The 25,697-nt window shown below is 45.2% G+C and overlaps 1 protein-coding gene across 4 annotated transcripts in view; it reads right to left on the bottom strand.

Annotated features, from left to right (window-relative positions):
* MRRF (mitochondrial ribosome recycling factor) overlaps nt 1-25,697 on the bottom strand; it is a 60,668-nt gene that overhangs the window by 12,366 nt on the left and 22,605 nt on the right. For all 4 annotated transcript variants that reach the window (XM_043566386.1, XM_043566385.1, XM_043566387.1 and 1 more), the window contains 2 exons: nt 25,602-25,693; nt 5,123-5,282 (listed from right to left, as the gene is read on the bottom strand). In XM_043566386.1, the coding sequence (XP_043422321.1) occupies nt 5,123-5,282; nt 25,602-25,693 (252 nt within the window). The remainder of the gene's footprint in view (nt 1-5,122; nt 5,283-25,601; nt 25,694-25,697) is intronic.

The following is a 25,697-nucleotide window of genomic DNA, read 5'->3' as shown; positions in this document are numbered from 1 at the left end:
TGCACAGCAGTTCTTTAGTATGCAAAGGGGTTTTGTCCTCTGCTATTTCATTCAAATCCAACAACCACACATAACCTCTGTAAGGCAGGTGGGTCAGGTATTATCCCCACTGTACAGAGGAGTAAACCAAGGCACAAAATGTTAACTCTCCTGCCCAAGGTCACATCAGAAAGTCAGTGGTGAGACTGAGTGAGGAACTCACCCACCCCAACTGCCAGTTTGGTGCCGCGACTCCCCTGGGGAGTCCCCCCACCCCTCCGGCACCAGTGGAACTGGGTGAGGGTCACTCCAACAGCCGATGCCAGTTCTACATTCAAAGGGTGGGGAAAGGAAAGGGACGGGCAAATATAGCGGACGCTTAGCGAGGACCAGCAACCCCACCAGCCGCGTTTAATATATGTCCTTTGGTCTTCTCGCCAGTCCTGGGAGATAAGACCCACTACTCCCACTTTACAGAAGCTCAGAAAGGCGAAGCCGTTCGCTAACCTGAGCAGCTGAGAAGTAAAAGAGCTGGGATGGGAGTCAGTCAGGCCTGACTGCCGGCAGAGCAAGAGTCCTTTCCGTTTTAATACACTGCCTCATAGAGATCACATCACCATCACCCTACCGCCACCACATCTGCTCCCTTCCAGTGCAGGAGAAGGGAAGGCAGAGACAGGAAAGGGGATGGCGGGAGCACAAGGCGCACCGGGGCGGGCTGAGTAAAGTCAGCCTTCCCGAGGCCTGTCGGAACACCCAGGGCCTCACCTGGTCCAGCCCCCTGCCTGCGTGCCTGTCCTGTCCGCTAGGAGCCCTGCCCTCCTTCAGCCACCAGCACCCAGCCTCACTCAGAGCAGCAAGCTCCTCAGAAAAAGATCTTGGCCAGATGTACTGGTGGTTTCTGCCAAGTGCTTTCATGCTCGGCAGGCCCATTTACTGACGCAAAGGTGAGAGAGCAGGCTGGCGGATGTCAGAGTCCTGGGAGGGCAGGCCCCTGTCCTTCTTCAGCAGAGCTGGCCTGGGCTGAGGACTGGGAGGGTGGGGGTGGGGGTGGGGGTCAGAAGGGACTCTAGGGATAGAACCCACAACCAAATCCTTCCATTTTTATACACCAAAGAAGGAAGAGTTTTATAACATAGTTTTTAAAAATCTGACCTCAAAAGAATTTTGGAACATACAAAAAAATGTCCCACAAAGAATAATATTGAAATTGCTCATAATCCCATTGCCTGAAAGATGAACAACATTCTCTAGTGGATAAGATGCCACCCTTTTTTTTAAGATTTTATTTTTAAGTGATCTCTACACCCAATGTGGGGCTCAAACTCACAAGCCCAAGATCAAGAGCCACATGCTCTACCGACTGAACCAGCTGGGCACCCCTAAGCTGCCAATCCTTTTATGTACATAAAAGGTTCTGTTATAAAAATGGAGTCATATTATAATATTGTTATGTAACCTACCTTAAAAGAATAAATTCCAGGGCTCCTGGGTGACTCAATTGGTTAAGCGCCCGACTTTGGCTCAGGTCATGATCTCGCAGTTTGTGAGTTCGAGCCCCGTGTCGGGTTCTGGGCTGACAGCTCAGAGCCTGGAGCCTGCTTCGGATTCTGTGTCTCCCTCTCTCTCTGTCCCTCCCTGCTCGCACCCTGACACACTCTCTCTCTTTCTCTCTCTCAAAAATAAACATTAAATAAATAAATTCCAAAAGAAACTTACCATATCTGCAAAATATTTTTTATAACTGTCTCTATACAGAGATTCCAGTAAGTGGATGTAACACAATTTATTTTCCCATTGTCAGAAATTTAGACAGTTTCCGGGGCGCCTGGGTGGCGCAGTCGGTTAAGCGTCCGACTTCAGCCAGGTCACGATCTCGCGGTCCGTGAGTTCGAGCCCCGCGTCGGGCTCTGGGCTGATGGCTCAGAGCCTGGAGCCTGTTTCCGATACTGTGTCTCCCTCTCTCTCTGCCCCTCCCCCGTTCATGCTCTGTCTCTCTCTGTCCCAAAAATAAATAAACGTTGAAAAAAAAAAATTAAAAAAAAAAAAAAAAAAGAAATTTAGACAGTTTCCAATTTCCAACAGATACCTCTGTAGGTAAGATTCTCAACAATTTTATTTTGGATAAATTCCTAAGCCACTGAATCAGAAATGTATGGATTTTGGTATATATTGCTATATTATTTTAGAAAGGTTGTATAGATTTATACAAAGAATAACTTAATCTTTTCTGTGGAGTGTAGAAACAAAAGCAATACTTCCAAGATAAGCAGCATTTCAAGCTCACACTAAAAATTCTGGGTTCAGATGTTAGGCATTAGAAAAGGCAACAAATTTTTAAAAATATACATATTCTAAAAACCTTGCGAGTGATTTAGGCAGTAAGAATCTTAAAAATATGCATTCCCGTTGTGCAGTAATTCCACACTTGGGACTCTATCCTAGGGAAATCATCTTTACAAAGATTTATGTATAAAAATATTCACTGCAACCTTATTTATAACAAAAAAGTTTAAACAAACTAAATGTCCAACAAGAGGCTTATGAAAGTGAATTATGGTATAAACCACAAGACAGACTATTTCGTAACCATCAGAAATGGCTGTTTAAGACACGAGAAAATGCTAATGGTTTTAATGCTAAACAGAAAATATAAAAAGCTGAGTACAAAACTGTATGAATACTACATTCTCAGCCGTGTTAAAAACTGTGTAGTTAAAAAAAAAAAAAAAAAAAAAGAGGGGAAAGCAGAAATACTCCAAAATGTTAAGAGCAGTTGTCTCTGCAATGTGGGTTTATGGTGTGGATTTTTCCCCCATGTTTTAAAACAGTCTTCTGAACTCCAGCCTAACCCAGGAGCCTCTTTTAGCTGGTACAGGGAAAAAAGAGAAGAAGAAGGCACAAAGAAGGTGAGAAGGGAGCTCTGAGAGTCCAGGAGTTGGATATTCTAAAGGTGCTTCTAACATCTCCAGGGCAACCCTTTAAGGCAGGAATTACAAATCCCTTTTTACAGAACAAACGGACTACAAGGAGTCAAGAAATGTCCCCAGGGTCACAGGACATCAAGTGCAGAACTCCCTTGATCTAACTCTGGTATCATCACAGGGGTACACCGTAAGGCTTCTAGGTCATTAATTACCTTCTGTGTCTGCTTTTGCAGAATTATCTGGGCAGCTTTTTAAAAATATACATTCCTAGGTAAACATACTGAATATCAGAAAATGCAGGAGCAGAGCCCAGGCCCAGCTTTTTCTTTGGTGGTGGTTAAGGCCGGCCTACAACTGGCATTCTAACTGCTGGTCCAGGAGGAGAGCAATTGGTTAATTTATGGCCTCCTCCAGATGCCCCTTAACAGCATTCCTTGCTTCCAACCTCTTCTCTCCTTACTCCCCATCCTGCCCACACTCACATTCAATCTTCCTAAAATAATGATTCTATGGTGGATGCAGAGGCTTTAAGCTAGCCTGTTATACTATGCTAAACATTATTCTATCTCCTAAATACTAGTAAATTCATCTTCCTATCTTAATTCCACCGGTTCCGGTTCAGGTTCAGACCACCATTTCCTGGCTGGATTTCTGTAACAGCCCCCCTGGCCTCCCTGCCTCCAGTCGTGCCCCCTACAATCTGTCTTCTACACAGCCACCATAGTCATCTTTCATAAGCACAGATATGACCTCCCCACGGTCTGCAAAAAAGAAAAAATCTTGCCAGGGAGTTACTATATCAGAATCACGGGAGGAGCATTTAAAAATGCAGATCCCATGGGGTGTCTGGGTGGCTCAGTCAGTTAAGCATCTGACTCCGGCTCAAGTCATGATCTCACAGTCTGTGAGTTTGAGCCCTGCGTCGGGCTCTGTGCTGACAGGTCAGAGCCTGGAGGCTGCTTCGGATTCTGTGTCTCCCTCTCTCTCTGCCCCTCCCCCACTCACTCTGTCTCAAAAATAAACATTAAAAAAAATTTTTTTAATGCAGATCCCTAGGCCCCACCCCAGACTCACTGACTCAATCTCTGAGAGCAGGGCCCCAGAAACCTGTATTTTTATAAGCTCCTCAAGTGGTTGTGATGCTGTGGTGGATTAGACTACTATTCTATAAATATTCACTCCCTCCCCTGCAGTTCCATGAATATATATATTTTCCTGTCTCAGTGATACTGGGCTTAGCCCATGTGATTCACTTGGCCAATGGGATGGACCAAGAACAGGTGCTTAAAATGTACTTGAGTGGTTAGGCTTACGCTCTTGGCATCTGCTGTTGCAAAGATGCCCTGAGAAGACTGTTGACTCCAGAAGACTGAGAGACACATAAAGCAGAGTTGAACCCAATCCAACATCTGGAGCCAAGCCCACTAAGCCCAGCCTGGAACCACGACCCCCCAGCTGAGCAGATACGAGACTAAGAAATAATGCCCGATATTGTAAATCGCCGAGTTTTGAGGTGGTCTGTTAGGCAGCATTTATCAGACAACTGATAGAGTGGCACAGCCCGTGTGGGAGTGTCTGGACATGCTAAAGTTCAACCTGCTCAGCGTGGCCTCCAAGCCCTTCCATGAACTGGCCACTGTGTCCTTTCTTCCCATTCCGAAGTCCCAGCCACTGTTCACACCAGACACCCACCCGCACAATGTTCTTTTACACAGCATACCTTTGCGTTGTTATTCTACCTTCCTCCAGTCTCTCAATGTTTTACTGCAGCTGTTCAAGTGCCGCTACTCAGCATAGGAAGAACACCGTTAAGTCCTTCTGTGTCAGCACCCAACCAACCACACGACAGTATTAGCAAACAGGCTCTGAAGTTAGTCTGCCTGTGTTGGGATCCACTGGGACCACTTACCAGCAGTGTAGCTTTGAGTGAGTTATTTACCTTCTCCGAACCTCAGTTTCCCCACGACCCACTTCACAGCTCTGTAGCAACGGGGAGAAATGAAGGGTTCGGCGTGGAGCCTGGGACCTAGCAAAGCATCAACAGCACCCTCCCTTCCTCCATATCCCCAGGGCTAAGCCCAGAACAGAGACTCCATCAGTCCTGATCACGTCAATGGAAGAACCGGGGGTATTGTTTTAGTTTTTCTCTCTTCAGACACAAACAAGTGGTTCCCTGCGTCAGAGACGTAACTACTACATCTGTTGGTGGTAGTTACCTGTTTCTCTATGAGCCTAATGGTGTCCTCGGAGACCTTGTCTTTTGATTTCTTTAGCTTATTCATTGCGTTGGTACGAACTTTCCGTAAAGAATCCTTGGCCTTGTTGGTGTTCTGTTTCGCCAGTTTCACCAGCATTTCCCTGTGCTCCCTGGTCACTCTGATTAAAAAAAAAAAGAAGAACATTTCAGCAAGATCATCCTCTACAGTATCTGTTAGCCAAGAATTTAACATTACTCTGTCCACTAGCTCCACGGTTTGTAGCTTTGCTCTCCTTTGGTGATGACCTTTACGTTCCTGAAACGTGCCCAGGGGTGTGCTCAGGGTCAAGTAAAGTTCCTGGTGAGTCAGGTGAGGAGAGCTATGAAGAGTACTGCTTAAAAGCTCAAGCCAGGGTGTCCTAACCATGCCACCTGACCATGCATAACTGACTTCCTCTCCTCAGAGTTCCCACCTGTATAATGGGGATGCTGTGAAGATTATATGAGATGGTGCACATAAACTGTTTAGCACTGGCCCTGGCCCATTTGAAGGACGTCACTATTAGCTCTACCTCTACCCCTTTCTCACCCACTAAAGATGCAACACAAATGAGTGATGATGCTATAGAAACGTGCCATCGTCAAATCTCTAAATCACCCGAAACAAGTAGCAATCTTCAGAATCTTATTATTTTAGCAAATTACTTGTGCGTCACTTCAAAACTGACCAAGACAGAACACGAGTCCCAACCACCACACCAGGAAACTTCCACAGAGACGTCATGAGAGTGTCTGACACACGTAAATAAGTGCTCAATGCCACTTATTTTCACTATTCCCTTCCTCCTCCTAACAACGCCAATGAGCACATTGAAGGCCTACTACAAACCCCTGGGAAAGGCTGAACCTTACAACTATATGAGGCACTTATTATTATTCTTACGTTACATGGACTCATCACAACAACCCAGCAAAGTAACCCAACACGTTTGCTCTGCCTTTGTTTCTTGGTCACGTATACAGTTGAGTGCCTACTTACCTACAAAAGCAGTGCCGGGCATGTGAACAGTAACAGACTTGTGGTCAACACTAACAGACCTTTGTTCTGTTAGTAGGGACCTCGGCCAGACATTTACCATGGGAGTGTGGGAAGTGCTGTGGTAAGGGAAGCGGAGAAGTACAAGGTGCCACAGGAGCACAAAAGCAGCTCAGCTAACTCGCCAGGAACCGTCCAAGTTGGGGCAGGCAGCAAGCAAGGGAAGACTCTCCTGAAGAAATAATACCTAAATGCGGCAGTCTTTGGGTCTGCTCACTAGTGTTCTGCTTCTTATTCCTTCCGGTAGGAAAGCATTTTTCCTGTATCTCTAAAGTCTGGTGCGGCTCCACAACTGCTCTGGTCAATGAAACATGAGCAGAAATGACGCACCTCAGGGCAGAAGCTTTAAGAGCCAGTGTGTCCTCCACCATATTTGTGTCTGTTGGCTGCAATACAAGTGGAGACGGAGCTTCCATCAGCTTGGGTCCCAGAGTGACTATGATAAACAGCACCCACCAGGCAGCATGAGCAAGAAACAGATTTCTGTGATAAGCCATGGAGATTTGGAGATGGTCTGTTACTACAGCATAGCCCGTCCTGTCCTGACTAATACACAACTAGGTTCTGAAGAATGAGTGCCGGTTGTCCGTGCTGGCGTGGCAAGGGATGGATTTCCAGGAGGAAGAAAAGAGCACATACAAAGGCTTTCAGCTGCAGAGACCAGGTTTCATTTGAGGAATTACTGGACACAGACAACAAGAGAGTGACAAGAGGCTGGAAACCCATACCATGGAGGGTCTTGAAAGATCATGAGCACCACTTTACAGATGAAGAGAAGGAAGCCCAAGAAGTTTGGGCCAAACCCAGGCTGACCTGTCTCAAAAGCCAATAGTCTCAATATGACAAAATTCCTCTGCCCCCCTGGGTCCTGAAATGGACATCACTGGCCTACGGTTCCTGACCCTCCCATCAGTGTGGTTCTTGCTTGGTGAGGACGATCCCAAGTTCTGGGTCTATGTTCCACGTGAAACACTGACAAGCAGGTGTTAAAGATTTAGTGGCATCTACCTGCTATTTTTTTTTTTTTCCCTGACAGGATGAGGGAAAAAAAAAAATTAAAGAATTTTGAGAAAAGATGAGCTCTGAAGACAAAGCGGACAGATGCATTATAAATCAATTCTTCCGGATTCAGCTATTTGAAGGTATTCTCAAAGTAGAAATGATCCTGATTACTGCCATTATTAAGCCCATCTATGCCAGGTGAGTACTTTAAGTACATTACCTCAAAGACCCTCGCAACAACTCTTCCAGCTAGACTCCCCCCATCTTCCAATGAGGAAATTGAGGCGCACAGGTGTGGAGTGACTTACCCACAAGCCTGAGTGACGGGACTGGGATTCAAATCCAGATCTCTCTGCCCTGTGTGCTTTCCACTACTCCGTGCTGCCTACCCCTTGTAATCTATTTCAGATAAATTATGCATTGCTGCCATCACTTCTGCTTCCAGGCAGAAAGCTTTTCAAAGTCAGTAATATGAATCTTGGGACTGAAAAGGACAAAACCACCATGTCAGGAGTTTAGGGATTTGGATCAGATCTTGTTACTTTTATGGTTTTTAATTCATTGAACAAAAATCATGCTGACATGTTTAGGTCTCTTTTTTGTTCTGCCAAAGCATATGTCAGTATAAGGAAGGAAAAGGAAAATTAAAACTTGATCCAGTGATTCAAAAAACTTAATCCCGCTGAAATACTAGGAGGGGCAGAAAATAAATGAATCTGAGTCTGTAAGAAACCTCTTAAACTTCTCTGAGCAGAGGTATTTCAATCTTCTATTTCATATATAATTTGAAATAAGTATCCCACTGCTTAGGCAATCTTTAATAAAAAATTTTTTATCTAACCAACTTCTTTTCACCACATTGTTACATTTACATTTTACGTGAAGAAAAAAACCATATGTATTTTTAAAAAATATAAATTGGGACTCAAAGATGTCTTAGGAGTAAAAGGCTATATAAAGAAAACAAAATTGTAGTAAGTGTAATTTGGCCTTAATACAAACATATTATTTTGTATTAATGTAAATGTGACCACAGTAGACTGTTAACAGCAGACAGTTTCCATACATAATAGTACCCAATTACTGACAATGACAAAAATGTTTCAGTTTCAGGATGCAAGCACAGAGGCAATAATCTAAAGAAATGGAGAGGGGGTGCTGTGAGAGGGTTAAGAAGTGGGGGTGGTGGCGGGCACAGGGAGGGTGGAGAGGAAGAAGGGAATATGCATGCTGGTTCGGGGTGTTGGCTCGAAAGGTATCTCAAATACAAGTTCAGAAGCAGCTGGGGTGATGGAAACCCACTGGTTTTGAAGCCAGCCAGACGTGTTTCATTCCCATGCCTATCACTCAGAAGCTAAGTATCCTTGGGCAAGCTACTTAATCTCTCAGAGCCTCAGATTCCTCACCTGTAAAATGAAGATAATAAAAACACCTTACAGGGTGATGGGAAGAACCAGACATAATACATATATAAAGTACCAATAAAGACAGCAGCACATAGTAGCTTTGAATAAATGATAGCGTTTATGAATGTTTTAATCAAATACACTTAATTACTTCCTCATGAAACAACGAGGGCACATCTGTTTTAGAAAAGAAACACACCATATTATGGAAATATTTTAACTCCTTTCCAAACCAGTGATTAATACATCTGATCATCTCCATCTCGCATTCAGGGGGTTCTCCCGGCACACGCTGGTTTGTCCTCCAGGCTTCTGCACTCAGCCGGTTGGTTCTGAGCACCCGCTCTGCACTTGGCGTGCATTCATTCATCAAGCACTGGCTGAGGCCCCTGAGTCCTGTGCCAGATCCCGGGCCAGGCCGAGGAGCTCCAGAGAGAAGGCAGGCCTGGTCCAACTTCCCCAGAGGCTCAGTCCAGTGGCGGAGACAAACTCGTCAGCCACTACTTAGAAAGGGCGTGAGTGGCACTAGGACAGAGGGGTGGACCTTCCGCAGGAGCACCAGGCAAAAAAGTACAACTCTGCCTCGAGACTTGGAAAATGCCTTAGAAGCATTTCGGTCCACTGCATTTCAGGCAGAAGCATGGTGGGAGTCTAATGGCAGGAAGGCAGGAGGCTGCAAAGGTCAAATCTGTCCTGCAGGCCTAGAGTTTTCACATTCCTCTTTAGCCACAAAACTCTGGCTTCAGAGAAAACCAAGGCAGAGGCTCCACTTATAAATTTATAAAACAGATAACAAGAGAGCTATTCCAGTTAATGAGGGGAAGGGCCGTCGGGGAGGGGTGGCGCTCTGTGCCAGGCCCAGGACTGAGTCCGCCCTGCCTCCCCTCCACTTTGGGCCTGCCACTAACTGGCTGAGGGACCTCATGCAAGTTATTTAAACTCTCTGGACCTTGGTCTTCTCATTTGGAAACAGCAATTAAAATCAAGCAAACAAAAAACCCAAGCATCTACCTTTCAGGGTTCTTGTGAGGATTCTATGAGAGAATACGTGGAAAGCACACAGTACAAAGCCTGGTAGAGAATAAACACTCAGAGAATGTCAGCTGCCTTTGCTGCTGTGGTTTATGTGTTGGCATTCACTGAGGCATCTTCGAATAATGATGCGTTTGTTCTTGTAAGTTTTTATCAACGGAGAAATGACAGGGCAAACAATCTATGCTTCAGCAAGATGGCTTTTTGAGATTCTATTAGTAATTTAACGTCTCACATACATTTTAAAATCCACATGCTCCCAGCATGTAGCCCTGAACTTTTCTCTTTTCAGTACTAATTCATTTAGTTTATGGTTTCATTCTACAGCTATTTACTGGGCACGTATTGTGTGCCAGCCCCAATGCCAGCCCCGAGGGATACAGCATTAAACACATGAGTTTACCGTCTGGCAAGGAAGGCAGTCATTACACACACATACACACACAATTAATCAATATGTTACAGTTGTAATAAGCACAATAAAGACATGTAGAGTTCTATGAAAATAATTAGTGGGGGAAGGGAGTCTGACCGAGGTCTCTTGTGGGATTCCAGGGGCAAAATGTGGGGACATTCAAGAGGAGTGACATTTAAATTACGAGGTGCAAGAGTGGAGGGGTTGGGGGAGATCATTCCCACCAGAGGGAATGGTCGGTGTAAAGTTAAGGCAGCTTTCCAGGTAGGAAGGTGGGTACTGCTCTCTGAGGGGCTGAAAACAGCCGTGAGGCTGAGAACAGAAAGAAGAGAAGACTGTTCCAAAGGAGGCTGGCAAGCCTGGCAAGCCCAAGGGTATGCATGCAGGCCCTTCAATGTCACATGGAAGCCCGGTAGGTCCACCAACAAGTAAAGAGACACACAAATGGTACATGCACACGGTGCAATTGCATTCAGCCTCAAAAAGGAAATTCTGACACATGGGATAGCGTGCATAAACCCTGAAAACATTACCCTGAGTGAGATAACCCAGACTCAGAAGGACAAATACTGCATGATTCCACTTAATACGAGGTACCGAGATTGTCAAATTTATAGAAACACAAAGGAGAAGAGCCGTTACCGGGGGCTAACCGGGGGATCGGGAAATGGGAAGTTACTGTTTAATGGGTATAGACTTTTAGTTTTGCCAAACAATAAAGAGTTCTGGAGACTGTACAACAATGTAAATGTACTTAATACCACTGAACTATACATTTTTAAATAATGGTAAATTAAAAATAATTTTTTTAATGTTTATTTTTGAGAGAGAGAGACAGAGACAGAGAGACAGAGTGTGAGAGGGGGAGGGGCAGAGGGAGGGAGACACAGAATCTGAAGTAGGCTCCAGGCTCTGAGCTGTCAGCACAGAGCCTGACGCGGGGCTCAAACTCACGAATGGTGAGATCACAGCCTGAGCCGAAGTCGGACACTTGACTAGTGAGCTACCCAGGCGCCCCAGTAATGGTAAATTTGGATGTATATCTTACCACAATAAACAAGTCTAAAAGAGTCCTAGCAGATTATTCTAAGAACAATGTGGAGTTCCAGGAGCCTGAGTGAGGCCCAGGAAACGTGACCAGATTTGTATTTTGTGTAGATAGTGATGTACAAACAAGATCTAAGCACATGGCAGAAGTCTACCCAGGAGTCTGTAGGCAGGCAGATGGAAAGCAGTGGACCCACCCTGGAACAGCTTCTTGGCTGGATGATGAAGACAGCAGCCTTTTCCGCTAGGGTCAGAGAGCCTCCCCACATAAGGCAGGGGTTTTGGCTGAGCTGGCAGGGTCACACTTTGTTTGTACATACTCCACCAGGCAGGTCTTCCAGTAACATCCTGGATGGGGGCCTTCCTGCAAAATTCCTTGAGCATGAACAATAAGCACAGGGCATGCCCTGATGGTAACTCACACAGCAGAGAATCACCCGGATTGAAATGATACTTCCTATTGTTTCAGCGAGAACTGGACACATGTACAAAGCTATCCACCAGGTGTGTATTAGAGGAAGCTGTGCTCAGCGTGGGCAGTTACAGTAAAACCCAGTTATGATATGTCAGACACTAGACTTCACAAGGATCACTGGTTACTTACAGGGGTCTTTAAAAGGTGGGGAAAACATGCTTTAAAGCCAAGAAGACCTCGAATTGGAATCCTCACTCTGCTGCTTGTCAGCCTCAGAACTGTCAGCATGCTGTTCAACATCTCCAAACTGGCTCTCCGCGTGTGAAGCGGGAGGAAGAATGTTACTATGGGGGCAGAAGCAAGGATTAAATGAAATGGTGGTGGCAAGGGCCTGGCACACGGCCAGCGGGTGCACCATAGGCACTCACTGCGGGGTGGCTGCATTCTTACTCTTACCACAGGCTCTCCAGGGCTTGGGGATACTAACAGGACATGAATCGTGAGGGAGAAAACCGTCAAAAGGATTTAGCAGCTTAAGCGGAGAGGGAAAGAATGGGAACAGAGGAGAGCAGGCGGTGGGAGGTGTGAGTTGGGCTCCAGCAGCTGTGGGGGTCGGGCTGAGGGGGAAGGAAGCTGCACATCCAAGGAACAGCCCATCAAAACACATCTCTGACAGCTCCACCGAGAGAAACCTCACCACCGCCTCACCGGCTTCTGGGAGCCCCCTCCCCCCCAGTAGGGGCATCAGCCCGCAATCAGCTGCGGACACACGCCCGACTTTATTGTTTGGCGGTGGGCGCTGCCCGATGCCTTGGGGCCACTGGCCCTGAAGGAAATGTTTTTGTTTGTGTAGCCCAGCCAGACTTCCTATGCTTCTAGGTATACAACTTCCCCATCCCCTCTTGCCTCACCCCCGCCACTGCCAGCTCACCAGCCTGTTTCATATACACTGGTGTCTCCTAAGGACATCAGGTGTCCTTTTAGCCCAAAGAAAATCGTACGCGCACTTTGGAGGGACTTCTACCACCAGCGGTAACTTCAGTTCTCTCTGGGGACCAAAACTGGCCACCTGCCTTCTGACGACCGTCCCGAGCCTCTTAAAGGCCTGGCTGACCCAGACATACTGTGCTGAAATACAGCCCAGCAGGATGGAAAGAGAAAGGAGGTGAGGTCGGGGGCCACATCTCCACATTCTCAGCAGAGTGACCGTGATTAAGTCCGCTGACTTCTTCCTGTCACCCCAGCAGGATGGAAACCCAAGTTACACACAGGTAGAGAAAGAACACGGGTCTGGTGGTAAAGGCAGACTTGATTTCCAATCCCAGCCCCGCCACTTACAAGCTGGGTAACTGTGTACACATAACTTGTCCTCTCTGAATTGAGAAGATGCCCAGTGGGCACACAGGAGAGCAGTCCCTAAAGCCCGACTGCTGGGGTTTGAGGCTCAGATCCATCACATCTTAGCTGCACGGCCCTGGGCAAGTCATTCTACCTCTTTGCCTCAGTTTTCCCATCTGTCAAATGCGTATAATACCATTAACTTAATGAGATTGTTGTGAGGATTAGAAGAGCTCATAAACATGCTGGCACACGGCGATGTGCTCAATAAACACTATCTGTTCTTATTTCCTCAACTGTCACATGAAGGGGGAGTAATAAAAATGTTACCTTTCTTCCACAGTGAGTGTTAGGAGCAAATGAGAGAGGATGGTTAAAGAATGTTGACCGTGTAGGTATTAACTACTTAAAAGCTATTGATAATATCAGTGATAAAAATAATGGTGATGTCTCCTACTGAGCGAGTGCACAGCACAGGGGGTCAAGCCCTGGCTCAGAGAAAGACTGCCTGCTTTTCCACTTACTGTGTGACACTGGGCCCAAAGAGCTCCATTCCCCTATGACTCAGGTTCTTCATCTGTAAAAGAGGCATAATAATATACCTACCTCAAAAGACTGTTAGGAATATATTAGCTGATACGAGTAGCATCTGGAATAGCAGTGGGCATACAGCAAGTGCTCATATTCATTTAATCCCATTATTCCATAAACACTGATGGCATTTTTGCATACTTACTACGCACTAAGCCCTGTTTCGGGGCTAGGGATACAGCTGATAGAGCTCTTCCTGTCCACATTCTAGTGAAGGAGAGAGAGAAATAATAAATCCATAAAATGAAACAGAAGAGCTATAACGATAATAAAGCACGATAGTGAGATAAGGAAGAACCTTATTATTATCACACTTGCGTTCGCCTAGACATGACTCGGATGGTACCTGCTTCCCTTCAGCAAAAATAATGATAACTAACATTTGCAGAGCTCTTCCCCTGTGCCAGCCTCTGAGCTGATACACTCTCCATGCATTAGCTCCATAAATCCTCACAACGCTCTTATGACACACTGGCACTACTACCTGGATTTCACAGATAAGAAAAGGGAGGCTCAGCCAGATCAAGTAACCTGCCCAAGGCCACTCAGCAAGTTCCTGGTAGACCTGGGATCCGAGCCCAGTGCAGATGGTCCTTGCATTCTTTGTTGGTGCCAGAAAAATCAAAGCAGCTATTCTCACTGGTGGAAGTGATCGGAACAGCACTGCTCTTACATTAAGGCCTGCTTAGATATACAGTTCATTACTATTGCTCCAGCTCCCCTATAAGTCCAAGTGCAGCGGGAAGAAAGGAGAAAGGGAATCCAGAGAGGACTGCAATGGAAAAGTGATCGGACCTCAGCAGTCAATTGCCATGTTCTATAACAGGGGCAGGACATGAAGGGGAGAGGACAGAGGAGGGGCAGGGAGAAGAGGAGCCTGTCCTTTGGGGTGCAGCTTTTACACAGGTGTTGGTGGCACTTTCTCCTCAGTCCATGCTCCACTCAATTCCGGATTGCACTTTCTTATGTGTTTCAACCAGAACTTATGTGCTGGGAGCGAGGCCCGTTTCACACACGTGGATCCCGAAATAGCAGGAGGCGAGCCTAACAAGCTGCAGGCCGGGTAGGAAGCAACACCACAGAGGAGAAGGCGGGCACCCTAACACCGCACAGAGGCCCCTGCAGGACTGGAAGGCACAGAGAAACAATGTGCCGGATGGACCTCATCCAGCACAATGAGTGGCCCTGAGAAAGCAGCGATGGCAAGCAGGCGGTGGGAAGAAAGGGGAAGGAAAAGCAGCTGTAGTTGCTCAAACGCAGTCTGTGGCCGCCCCAGCCCAAATGAGGTCATTAGGCATTCTTCTCTCACCTTTTTTTCCCTTTCAAGACTGCTAAAGGTCCGTACGTGTGTGGGTTGTGTAAGAAAAGGGTATTTCCTGGAATGTACCCATCATACACACTTCTCCGGTACAAGAGCCACTAGGCGATACGGCAGCTAGACAAGGAGGCCACAGAGCAGGAAGACAGGTTCCACGCTGGCAGCCTGACAAGCAAGACGACAGTGTGGCGAGAACATGGGCTTTGGAAGCAGACAGATTCCATCTGAATAATGACTCCTCCACTTACTAATCTGTGATCCCGAACGAATTAAACTTTCTGATGCCCCAGGATTACATCTGTATCACACCCATCTCAAAAGGGTATTTGTCTGCAACAGTGAGATCACCGTGAAAAAAGCAAATACTCAATTTCATTTATGTTAACTTAAATACGTGTGTGTGTGTGTGTGTGTGTGTGTGTGTGTGTGTGTGTGTAGGTGGGTATACACCTCTTTTATAATTTGGAAGGATATACATTAAACTTACCAATAGTTACTTTATGGAAGAACATTTGGGGGACCACAAGAGAATGTTTTATTTTTCTGTAGGATTTGAGTTTTTACAATAAATGGGTACCATTTTTGCGATTAAGAGAGATGAGGGGTGCCTGGGTGGCTCAGTCGGTTGAACATCCAACTCTTGACATCAGCTCAAGCCATGATGCCAGGATCGTGGGATCGAGCCCCGCATTGGGCTCCACGCTGAGTGTAGAGCCTGCTTATGACTCTCTCTCTCTCCCTCTCACCCTTTCCCCCACTCACGCTCACTCTCTTTCTAAAAAAAAAAAGAAACAAAGGGAGATGAAAATCATACACCTAAAAGTCTAGTATCCAGAATATATAAAGAACTCTTACAACCCAATAAAAGGACAAACCACTCAACTTAAAGACAGGTAGAGAACTTCAGCAGACATTTTTCTAAAGATACAGAAATGCCAAACAAGCACATGAAAAGACACTCAACACCAGCAGTCATTACGGAAATACAAATCAAAACTACAATGAGATACCACTTCATACCCATCGGGATGGTGGTAATAATAATAAAAATGAACTGAAACAACAAGTGTTGGCAAGAAGATGGAGAAACCGGAGCCCTCACACATTACTGGTGGGAATGTAACATGTGCAGCCCCTGTGGAGAAGTTTGGCAGATCCTCAAAAAGTTAAACAGAGCTGTCATATGACCCAGCAACTCCACTCTTACGTATACACTCAAGGGAACTGAAAGTATGTTTATACAAAAGTTTGTGCAATGATGCTCACGGCAGCACATTATTCATAACAGCTCAAAAGTTCATCAACTTACGAATGGATAAATAAAATGTCCATACAATGGAATATTATTTGGCACTAAAAAGAATGAAGTACTTATACATGCTAGAACATGGATGGACCCTGAAAACATTACGCTAAGTGAAAAGAGCCAGTCACCAAACACCACATAATGTGTAATTCCATTTTTATGAAATGCTCAGAACAGGGAAATCTATAGACAGAAAGCAGATTAATGGTTGCCTACAGCAATCCCAAGTGGGGCGAGGGGATTGGGTAAAGCTGGGAGTGACTGCTAGTGGGTACAAAGTCTCTTTTTGATGTAAAATGTCCTAAAATTGATTGTGGTGAATGTTGTACAACTCTCTGAATATACCAAAAACCACTGAATTGTACACTTTAAATGGGTGAATTATATCTCAATAAAGCAGTTAAGCAAGGTCACGTGCCTACTTGGTTCTTGTCACTGAACAGGGCTTGTCTCCTGGATGGAAAACGTAATGACGGTGGCACATGTTTCTTCACCTGGGGAATGGCAGTGATGATAGGGCTCCCCGTAACAGGTAACACGGAAGGTTCCTTAACAGCAGCTACCTTGATAGCGACAACTTAAAAACTAACATTCACCCTCGCTGACTTTCTTTCCTCTCTTCACGGGTGTCAGGCCTGCATCCATGGTCCAAAGGCTCTCCCCTCTAGTGCTGCTCCCCCTCCCCTTTATCCATCTCAGCACTTTCTCCCAATAAATCTTCATAAAAGTAAATACGGCTATTATCCTATTCTACAGATGAGGACACTGAGACTCAGGGAACTGAAATAACTAGCGTAAGCTCACAGAACTCTTTTTATTGGTTTTCTTTTCACAGTTCTTCTGACTATAAGCTTGGTTCCCCCAGCTTTCAATGCTGGCTCTCCCAGGCTGCACTACGGCTCCCCGCCCGTGGTTAACTCAGCCTGGGGACCACCCTGCCTTACCTGGCTTGCTTTCCCTGGAAAAACCTGGCCATCGTTCATGAGAAACCATATGTTAGGATATGGTGGGGAAAACTACCTGGGAAAGGAAATTCAGGCTAGGAGAACTGTAACTCAGGGCTTTTTACTGGTATCTGGTAAAATAGCCAGGTCTGATCCTGAGTAGACTTCTCCTCCGTGCTGTCACCTCAGAACAAATCTGGGGGAAGGGGCCTAGCCTGGGCATAAGGTCTATCGCCCCTGACGATGCCCGAAGGAAAAGCGGAAGCCAACAATGGCAACTGTCTGGCTGTTGGGAGGCCCTGTGGAGCAGCTCAGTGGGCTGAGGGTGACAAGAGCCAAGGTCCCTCTGCTCACCAGAAACACAAAGCATATCCCACACCATAGGCAGGACTGGTCATCAGACTTTCTTATTTGGGATAGACGTCCTAGGAGGTTGTATTCGCCACAATTCACATTCAAAGAACAAACTGAATGCTCGTTAACAATCAAACTACAGTGTTCCCGAGTAACTGAAATTCCAAGATAATTACAACATAATGACTCCACTCCTCCCATCCCTAAAAATGGAGGATAGAAAAAAATGAACATGGCATTGGGGGTAGAAGTTGGTGAGGAAGAGGGTGAGAGTTAAGGACTAAAAGAGCAGTCAGTAAACAGAAGTCAAGTATCACTGGTTTTACTTCCAAATAATCAGAAAAAGACGGCTTCCAAGAACTCTTAACCAAGAGAATTAGATAAAGTCAAAAAGTGTAAGATACAGCAATTAAAACTGATTAAGTACCTATGACATGCCAAGCCCCACACTAAGAGCAACCCATATAATATCCCATTACTCCTCACAACCATAAAAATCATTCCCATTTTACAGATAAGGAGGCTGAAGCTTCCAACAATTGAGCAATGCGCACATTCTCCAGACTGCTGCTAGGCAATGACCACGTGACAGAGGGACTCCTTTAATAGGCAACCTGCTCAGGAATGCCCCTTCAGCCTAGGTGACTTTCTCAGGGGTGCTGTGTGAGTCTTCTCCCACCCAATCCCCCTCTCTTCCTTTCTTCACTGGCAGTAGACCTGTGCTCAGTCTCTCTCGCAGGCATTTCCTCCCATAAACCTCTTGCACATCTGATTCTGTCCTGGCATCCATCTGCTTCTCAGAGGACCCAAGCTGACAAAGCTAGAGTGACGCAACAGGGATTTGAACCCCAAAGCCCTTGTGCTTTCTTTTCTACGAAGACATTAAGTGATGGATAAATCAGGTCGTTAAATGCAGTGAATATTCTCAGACCTTCTCTCCCTGGACTTACCAGCCATGTTCAGCATAGCCGATGACTCCCTCCTCTTTAAAATACTTTGCTCACGGGGCGCCTGGGTGGCGCAGTCGGTTAAGCATCCGACTTCAGCCAGGTCATGATCTCGCGGTCCGTGAGTTCGAGCCCCGCATCAGGCTCTGGGCTGATGGCTCAGAGCCTGGAGCCTGTTTCCGATTCTGTGTCTCCCTCTCTCTCTGCCCCTCCCCCATTCATGCTCTGTCTCTCTCTGTCCCAAAATAAATAAACGTTGAAAAAAAAAAATTTTTTTTTTTTAAATAATAAAATACTTTGCTCTGTTGGGGCGCCTGGGTGCTCAGTTGGTTAAGCATCTGACTTCAGCTCAGGTCATGATCTCTTGGTTCGTGAGTCCTAGTCCCACGTCAGGCTCTGTGCTAACGGCTCAGAGCCTGGAGCCTGCTTCAGATTCTGCGTCTCCCTCTCTCTCTGCCCCTCCCCAGTTCACACTCTGTCTCTCTCTCTGTCTCAAAAATAAGTAAGCATTAAAAAAAAATTTTTTTAAACACTTTGCTCGGTTTCCTGGACTCCACGCCCTCCTGGTTGTCTGGCCACTTAGTCTCAGTCTCCTTTGCTGGTTTCTCCTCACTGGCTTGACCCATAAATCTTGAAAGTCAAGCATCAAGGCCATAGCCACCAAACCCCTTCTCTTCATGATCTACGTTCCTGTCTAAAATAATCCCACCTCAGGGCACCTGGGTAGCTCAGTCAGTTAAGTGTCCAAATCTTGATTTCAGCTCAGGTCATAATGGCACGGTTCGTGGATCAAGCTCCGCATCAGGCTCTGATAGCACAGAGCCTGCTTGGGATTCTCTCTTTCTCTCTCTCTCTTTCTCTCTGTGCCCCTCCCGTGCTTGGGTGTACTCTCTGTCTTTCTCAAAATAAATAACCTAAAAAAAAAAAAAAGTCACCTAATTTCACGGCCTCCTCTACAGGGTCATACTTCCCAGATTTCTCTCCCTGGTCCACACCTGTCCTCTGAGCTCTAAACTTACAGATCAAACAGCCTACTTGACCTCCCCACGTAGGTATCTAATAGTATCCCAAGATAAACACAGACAAAACCTGCTCTTCCCCCGCACCCAATTTGCCCTCCCACAGTCTGCCCTGTCAGTGAGGAGTAATCCCATCCTTCCAGGTACTCAGGCCAAAATTCTTGGAGGCATGTTTATATTTAGTCCTTTCTTTCTAAATCCACAACTAATCTGTTAGCAAATCCTGGCAGCTTTTTCTTTACAATGTAATCCAGAGGCAGACCACTTCTTACCAAGTCCACATTACTAAGCTAGTCCAGGCCATCATCATGCCTGGATTACTGCAATAGCCCCTAAATGAACCCTGCCTTCACCCTTGCCTTCCTACAGCAGAATTCTCAAAACAGCCACCATTACGATCCTTTGAAAACCTAATTCAGATCATGTCACTCCTAGTTCAAAACCCTCCATTGACCGACTTCCCGTTCCCTTCCAAGCAAAAGCTAAAATCCTTGAAATGATCTATAAAATTACAATGGTTAATTTTATGTGTCAATTTAACTAGGCCACAGGCCGCCCAGATATTTGGTCACACATTATTCTGGATGTTTCTACAAGGGTGTTTTGGGATGAGTTTAACATTTAAATCAATAGACTGAGGAAAGCAGTTTGGGTCTGAGGACCCCTGGAGGGGTCACTTGGGGGAGCTGCAGACTGCTGTCTGGCCCTGAAATGTCCCCGTCTCTAAGAAGCTCAGCAATATGCAGCACACTGTTGCAAACAAGCACTCAGGCAATCAAGCAGCAGTAGCAACACTAAGGCTCCCCACGTTCTGTTCACTTGTTTCCCAATTCCAGCGCCCCTCCCTTCCCACTCCCAGTAGAACAGGAAGTACACCTTGAAGATCATTAGGACACTGTTAGTCAAAGAGAAAAACTTTCAACAACAAAGACATTCAACAACTGGGAACTAGTTAATGCTGTATGTAAAATGTAACCACTATGCATCCTTTAAAAAGAGTGAGGAAGAATTCTCACTCTTACTCATCAGAGAGTAATGACACATTGTTAAGTTAAAAAAACAAGGGCAGAACAGTATGTATAATTTAATCCCTTACCATTACAAGAAAAAGGAGGAGATATAGGCATGTGTTTGAATCTGCACAGGAAAAAAAAAAATCTAGAAAATCAAGGTGCTAAGAGTGGTTCCCCATGGAGAACAGGATGGAGGTATTTTAATTTTTTCTTTAATTCTACTTAAAATTAAATCGATGCGGACATTGATGAAAAATAACAAAAGAGGAGGACAATCAAGGAAGAACGCAGCCTCAGCAGGGAGTGAGTCAATCACACGTGCTTTTATCTCTTCAGTGAGTTCATGATTCCTTACAGGTTTCTTTCAAGGCAGACATGCAGTCAGTCAGTACTCTCCACCAAGCAGCTTCATTCTACTGTGTGTGGTTTTCTCCCTGAGATTTGATAGCACAATGAGCAAGGGAGTGTGTGTTTGTTTGCTTGTTTGTGTGGGGGCATAGTAAAGATATGAATGGGGTAGGGGCAGAAATCTGGCCTGATGCAAAAAGATCTCCTGCTCAAAACTTTTCAGAGTCCCTGATTAAGAAGTGAAAGAGTGATATTCCAGAGAGATGTGCCACCAGGAGACGAGAACAGGCAACAGGCAGTTAAAATAGTGAGGCCCGAGTTCTAACCATGCTTCTGCCACTTAGCTTTATGACGGCAGATGTTCACCTTCCATGAGCTTCCGTTGTCTTCCCAGTCAAATGGGCGTTAAGAATAATCTCCTGGCCTCATGGGAGTGTAATGAGAACAAGACGAAACTACAAAGCCATTCAGCACGGCACCCTCAGGTGCTGCACCTGCAGAGCAGGTGACTGATAAACAGCACCCAAAATTTGACTACATAGATAGGAAAGGAAAGTAGAAGAAATGATTTCAGTCCACCTGATTAACAGGAATGGTCAAAGAATCTATCCAGTAGGCTGACTTCTCTAAATCAAAGAATGCTGGCCAGAGAAGAAAACAAAAACTATACGCACTGCCAGTGGGGGCAGACACAGCCCAGCCTCAGGCTCCGCGGTACTGAACTGAGAAGAACCGCACGCAACCACACGAGGCTGGGTTCCCAGAGGCTGTGAAAGACGGCTCCAGGTCTGACCTGTTGTCGATTTAGGATTTATCTTCCCCCTAATTCCCAAAAGGATCAGAGGCAGATTCCAGTTAAGAGTCAACATACTCAGTAGACTCATTTAAATAAGAATAAAAGAATCAGAGAAATATAATGAAGGCGAGGTACCAGCTGAGATCTGCTGCAACTGCAAATAAAACTTAGCGGTGGGCAGCCAGAGTTAAGACCAGAAAACTTGCAGACGGATCATTAGGCAGAGGAAGAGTCAAGATCATCAGGAAGGGCACATTTTCCTAGAACCAAACTTGAAATTTTGTAATCAGAAACTGATCCTAGGGATGTATGCCTCTGGTTCAATCTCACCTCCCAATCACCTCATGTAAGCTTAGTGTACTATTTTCCTCCCCACAGCTTTGCCAATTACCAGCTATCTGACCCGGAACCGATGCCTCACTTCTCTGAATCTGTTTCCTCGTCCTTAAAAGGGAATTATGTTCTGACCTATCTATGAAAGGGAGTAGAGGAACATTTGCTAGCATTCATTCACTGGGTGCCGGCCAAACAGCAAAATCTTTGTGTACGTTAACTCACTGTAATCTCCCAATAACCACACGCAAGCCCTGTAAATACTTTACAAGTAATCTCCCAGAGATTCAGAGAGGTGGGGACAGGTGCCATTGTCACACAGCTACAAAAGTGGATGAACTCAACTGCATGCTTCTGTGATACCAAGGCAGACTTTAACCCTATACTCTCCCACTTTCTCCAGCTATGTCAAGCACCTAACAGGCCCTGGGACATAGTAGGTACTCAATATATTAGTTCCCTTCCTCATTTCTTCCCTTCTCAACTAGAATTATATATATCTAGAAAATTAAGTTTACTGAAATAATATCAGTATCTTATATTTACATAATTTCTTTCCCCTAAGGAGATCATACGACCTAATCTATTTTCTCTACTAATCCCACCAAATCTCTACCTATCGTTATGTATTATTTCACTTATTTTCCAAGTAAGGAACTAGCAGACAGCAAGCTGCTAGGGTGACGTGGCCACAGTCATGTGGAAGTCACTGCCAAAACCAAATAAAAACCTTGGTCCTCTTTACGTCTAAATCAACCTTTATCCTCTCATGTGACACAGGCTCCATAATGAAGAACAGATCATTCATTTTTTATCTGGAAAACTACCAAACGTATAATTCAGTAAGGGGCCTCATGACCTTACCACCTTGTCAAAGGGAAGTAAGTGTATAAAAAATGAGGTTTGCAGGAGCAGACGGTTTTGGTCCGTCAACTTTCTCTTAGATTACTCCCATTAACCAACATAAAATAATGTAAAATATAATGTAACAGATCCCCAAGTCTTTGGAAATTTAAGCAAAACTCACTGATCCTTCAAACTTACATACAATGCACAAGGGCAACCGTTAACTCCTGAGGGGCTGCAGAGGTGCACATTATGTAAACTACGTCTTTGAAAGAAGAATATGATACACAACCAGGCCACTCTAAGGAGAATCTAAGTGAGCAATGAGCATTCAGCAGCAGAAATTCACAGTATCACAGAACTTTAAAGTTCAGAGGGACCTGGCAGGCCACTGAGAACAATCTCTTCATCTGGTATATGAGGAAACTGAGGCTTATGGAGGTTAAGTGACTTTTCCAAGATTTTGCAGACAAAAGAACAAGAACTAAAAAATAGAGGCACCTGGGTGGCTCAGTCGGTTAAGCGTCCGACTTCAGCTCAGGTCATGATCTCGTGGTTTCTGGGTTCAAGCCCCATGTGGGGCTCTGTGCCCAGAGCCCAGACCCTGGAGCCTTAGATTCTGTGTCGCCCTCTCTCTCTGCCCCTCCCCTGCTTGCACTCTGTCTCTTTTTTGGTCTCAAAAATAAACAAACATTAAAAAAAAATTTTTTTAAAGAACTAAAAAATAAACCTGCTGACTATTATCTATTCCACTTGCAAGTCTTACTTACATCTGCTGTCCATGAGTACACATAGCACTTTCCAGAATAACCCACCTATAAAGACAGTGCAGGATAAAGAGCACGTACTCTAGTAACAGAGAAATAGGATTCGAATCCTAACTGCCACTTACTGACCATATGATCTTGGCGAGTCCCTTAATTTCTTTGAATTTCAATTTTTCATCCATAAACTGTGGGTAATAGTATATTCCATGGATAAGCTGCAGATGATATAAAGAAGGGGCCTGGCCACAGCCTGTGAGCTCCATGAAGACAAACATCAGGTTTGTACATCCCTAGCCTCCAGCACAGAGCCTTTACATTTGTAAAAACTGGCTGAGCAAAATTAATGAACTAACCAAGCAAACAGGTTCTGGACTTGAACCCAGGTCTACTTGGTTCTTAAACACTAGGTTATATTGCTCCCGATTCACATGATTTCAAAGCACAGTGTTAATTCTGACTTACAGAATACGAGAACACAATGAAATAAAACAGCCATTTTCTGGTCCTAAAGCAGAAAAAAAGTTCAGTGGGGAAAGTTCCTGGACTCTCAGTGTCGGGATTGGTTCTTATTGCTAGTGTGCGCACATCATGAGGCTTTAGAATCAATTAAGGCTAGGCTTGGGTCCCAGCTTTAGCATAAGCTGAGTGATCTCAGACATATTACTTTACCTCTCTGAGCCTAAATTTCCATACCAGGAATAAACGTACTTCACAGGACTGTGTGAGAAGTGAGGCAATATATGTGAAGAAATACAACGTGATGTGTGGCACAAAAAGACTCTATTTCCCTTCTAGTTACTTGGAGGCTTCATTCATTCACTTCACCTAGGTCTCTGCTCAAACGTCACTTCCTTCTGAACCTTCCTATCTACAATAAAAACCTCAATCCTCTATCCCCTTACCCTGCTATTCTTTTTCATAGTCCTCATCCTCACTTGATATTACATCATAGGTTTGTCAGCCTTTCTGTCTACTGTACCTACTCGACTATAAGGTAAGCCCAGGAAGACAGCGGCTTTTTCTTGTTTATTTTGTTTACTGCTGTATCTCAACCACCAGGAAAGTGCCTGACATGCAGTTAGTGTTTAATAAATATCTGTTGAATGACTAAATGAATTAATTCAACACTCCCTTGGGACCTGCTGTCCAAGAGGCATCACGTAGGAAGAAGGACTTACAGATAAGTAAGAAATGAGATTATAGGAGAAACTACCATGCCTGCCCTGGAATCTGCAAAGATTTCGAACTCACCTGGACCCTCACAGTTGCCTCCTGACTATTCTTTGTGTCTACTCTGCCCCCCTATATTCCATTTGTTAATCAGCAGCCAAAAAGACCCCCAAAAAGTCAACATTGGATCAGATTTCTCTGCTTAAGCCCCTCTAGTGGCTTTCCATTCCAATTAGAGTAAAGCCCAAACTCCTTACCATGGCCTGAAAAGCCTACCTTCCATTCCCTCTCTCTCCCTCCTTGACTTTCAGGCACACTGGCTTTCTGCCTCTCAAACATGCCAAAGTCTTGTGATTTCTTTTTTAATTTAAAAATAAACATACATTTTTGTTCATTCAAAACTCTAAGTTCTATTTATATAATTAACAATATTCTGTTCTAATGCCTAAATTTTTCAACAAGCAAGGACTAATGTAAAAAATAACTCTTCAATGGACACGAGTGTCGAGGTCTTTTGTGCTGGCTGCTCAGTCTGCCTGGAAAGCCCCTCCCCCAGCCTGGCTCTTCCTCCCCATTCGGTTCAGCAAAAACGTTACCTCCTTAAGGAGCTCTCCCAGGCTAAGTTGTCCCTCTACCATCACCTTCATCAAGTCGCTCTTTGGGTCCCACCGCCATTACTTTCCCCACAGCATTTCACTATCTGGGATGACTTTACTATTTACGTGTCCCACCTTCCCAGCCTGGAATGTTCCCAGCCTGGAACGGAGACAAGGACTTTGCCAGGTTCACTGCTGCATCTTCGGCCCCTAGCATGTAGTAGGCATGCAGTAAATATTTCTGAATCGGTAAACTGGATCCCAAAGGATGCTGGAGTTTGCCAGGGTAAGAGTACAGGTAAAATACGCTGCGGGCCTAACAGTGTCTTGGCCTGTTGGTTTCCTTCCGAGGACAACTGCCCCACTGCATCAGAAGATGTGAATTTTAACCAAACTTACTTGGGAATGGGCACCCGAATTAGCGTCCCTTCCACTTCTGGGTTCAGATTCATTCCACTTTCTCTTATAGCCTTGATAGCTGCAGCTGTACACTGA

Source organism: Prionailurus bengalensis, chromosome D4 (assembly GCF_016509475.1).
Source record: "Prionailurus bengalensis isolate Pbe53 chromosome D4, Fcat_Pben_1.1_paternal_pri, whole genome shotgun sequence".
Classification (NCBI taxonomy): domain Eukaryota; kingdom Metazoa; phylum Chordata; class Mammalia; order Carnivora; family Felidae; genus Prionailurus; species Prionailurus bengalensis.
Note: the sequence above shows the minus strand (reverse complement) of the source record. Positions and strands in the feature narration are given on the sequence as shown.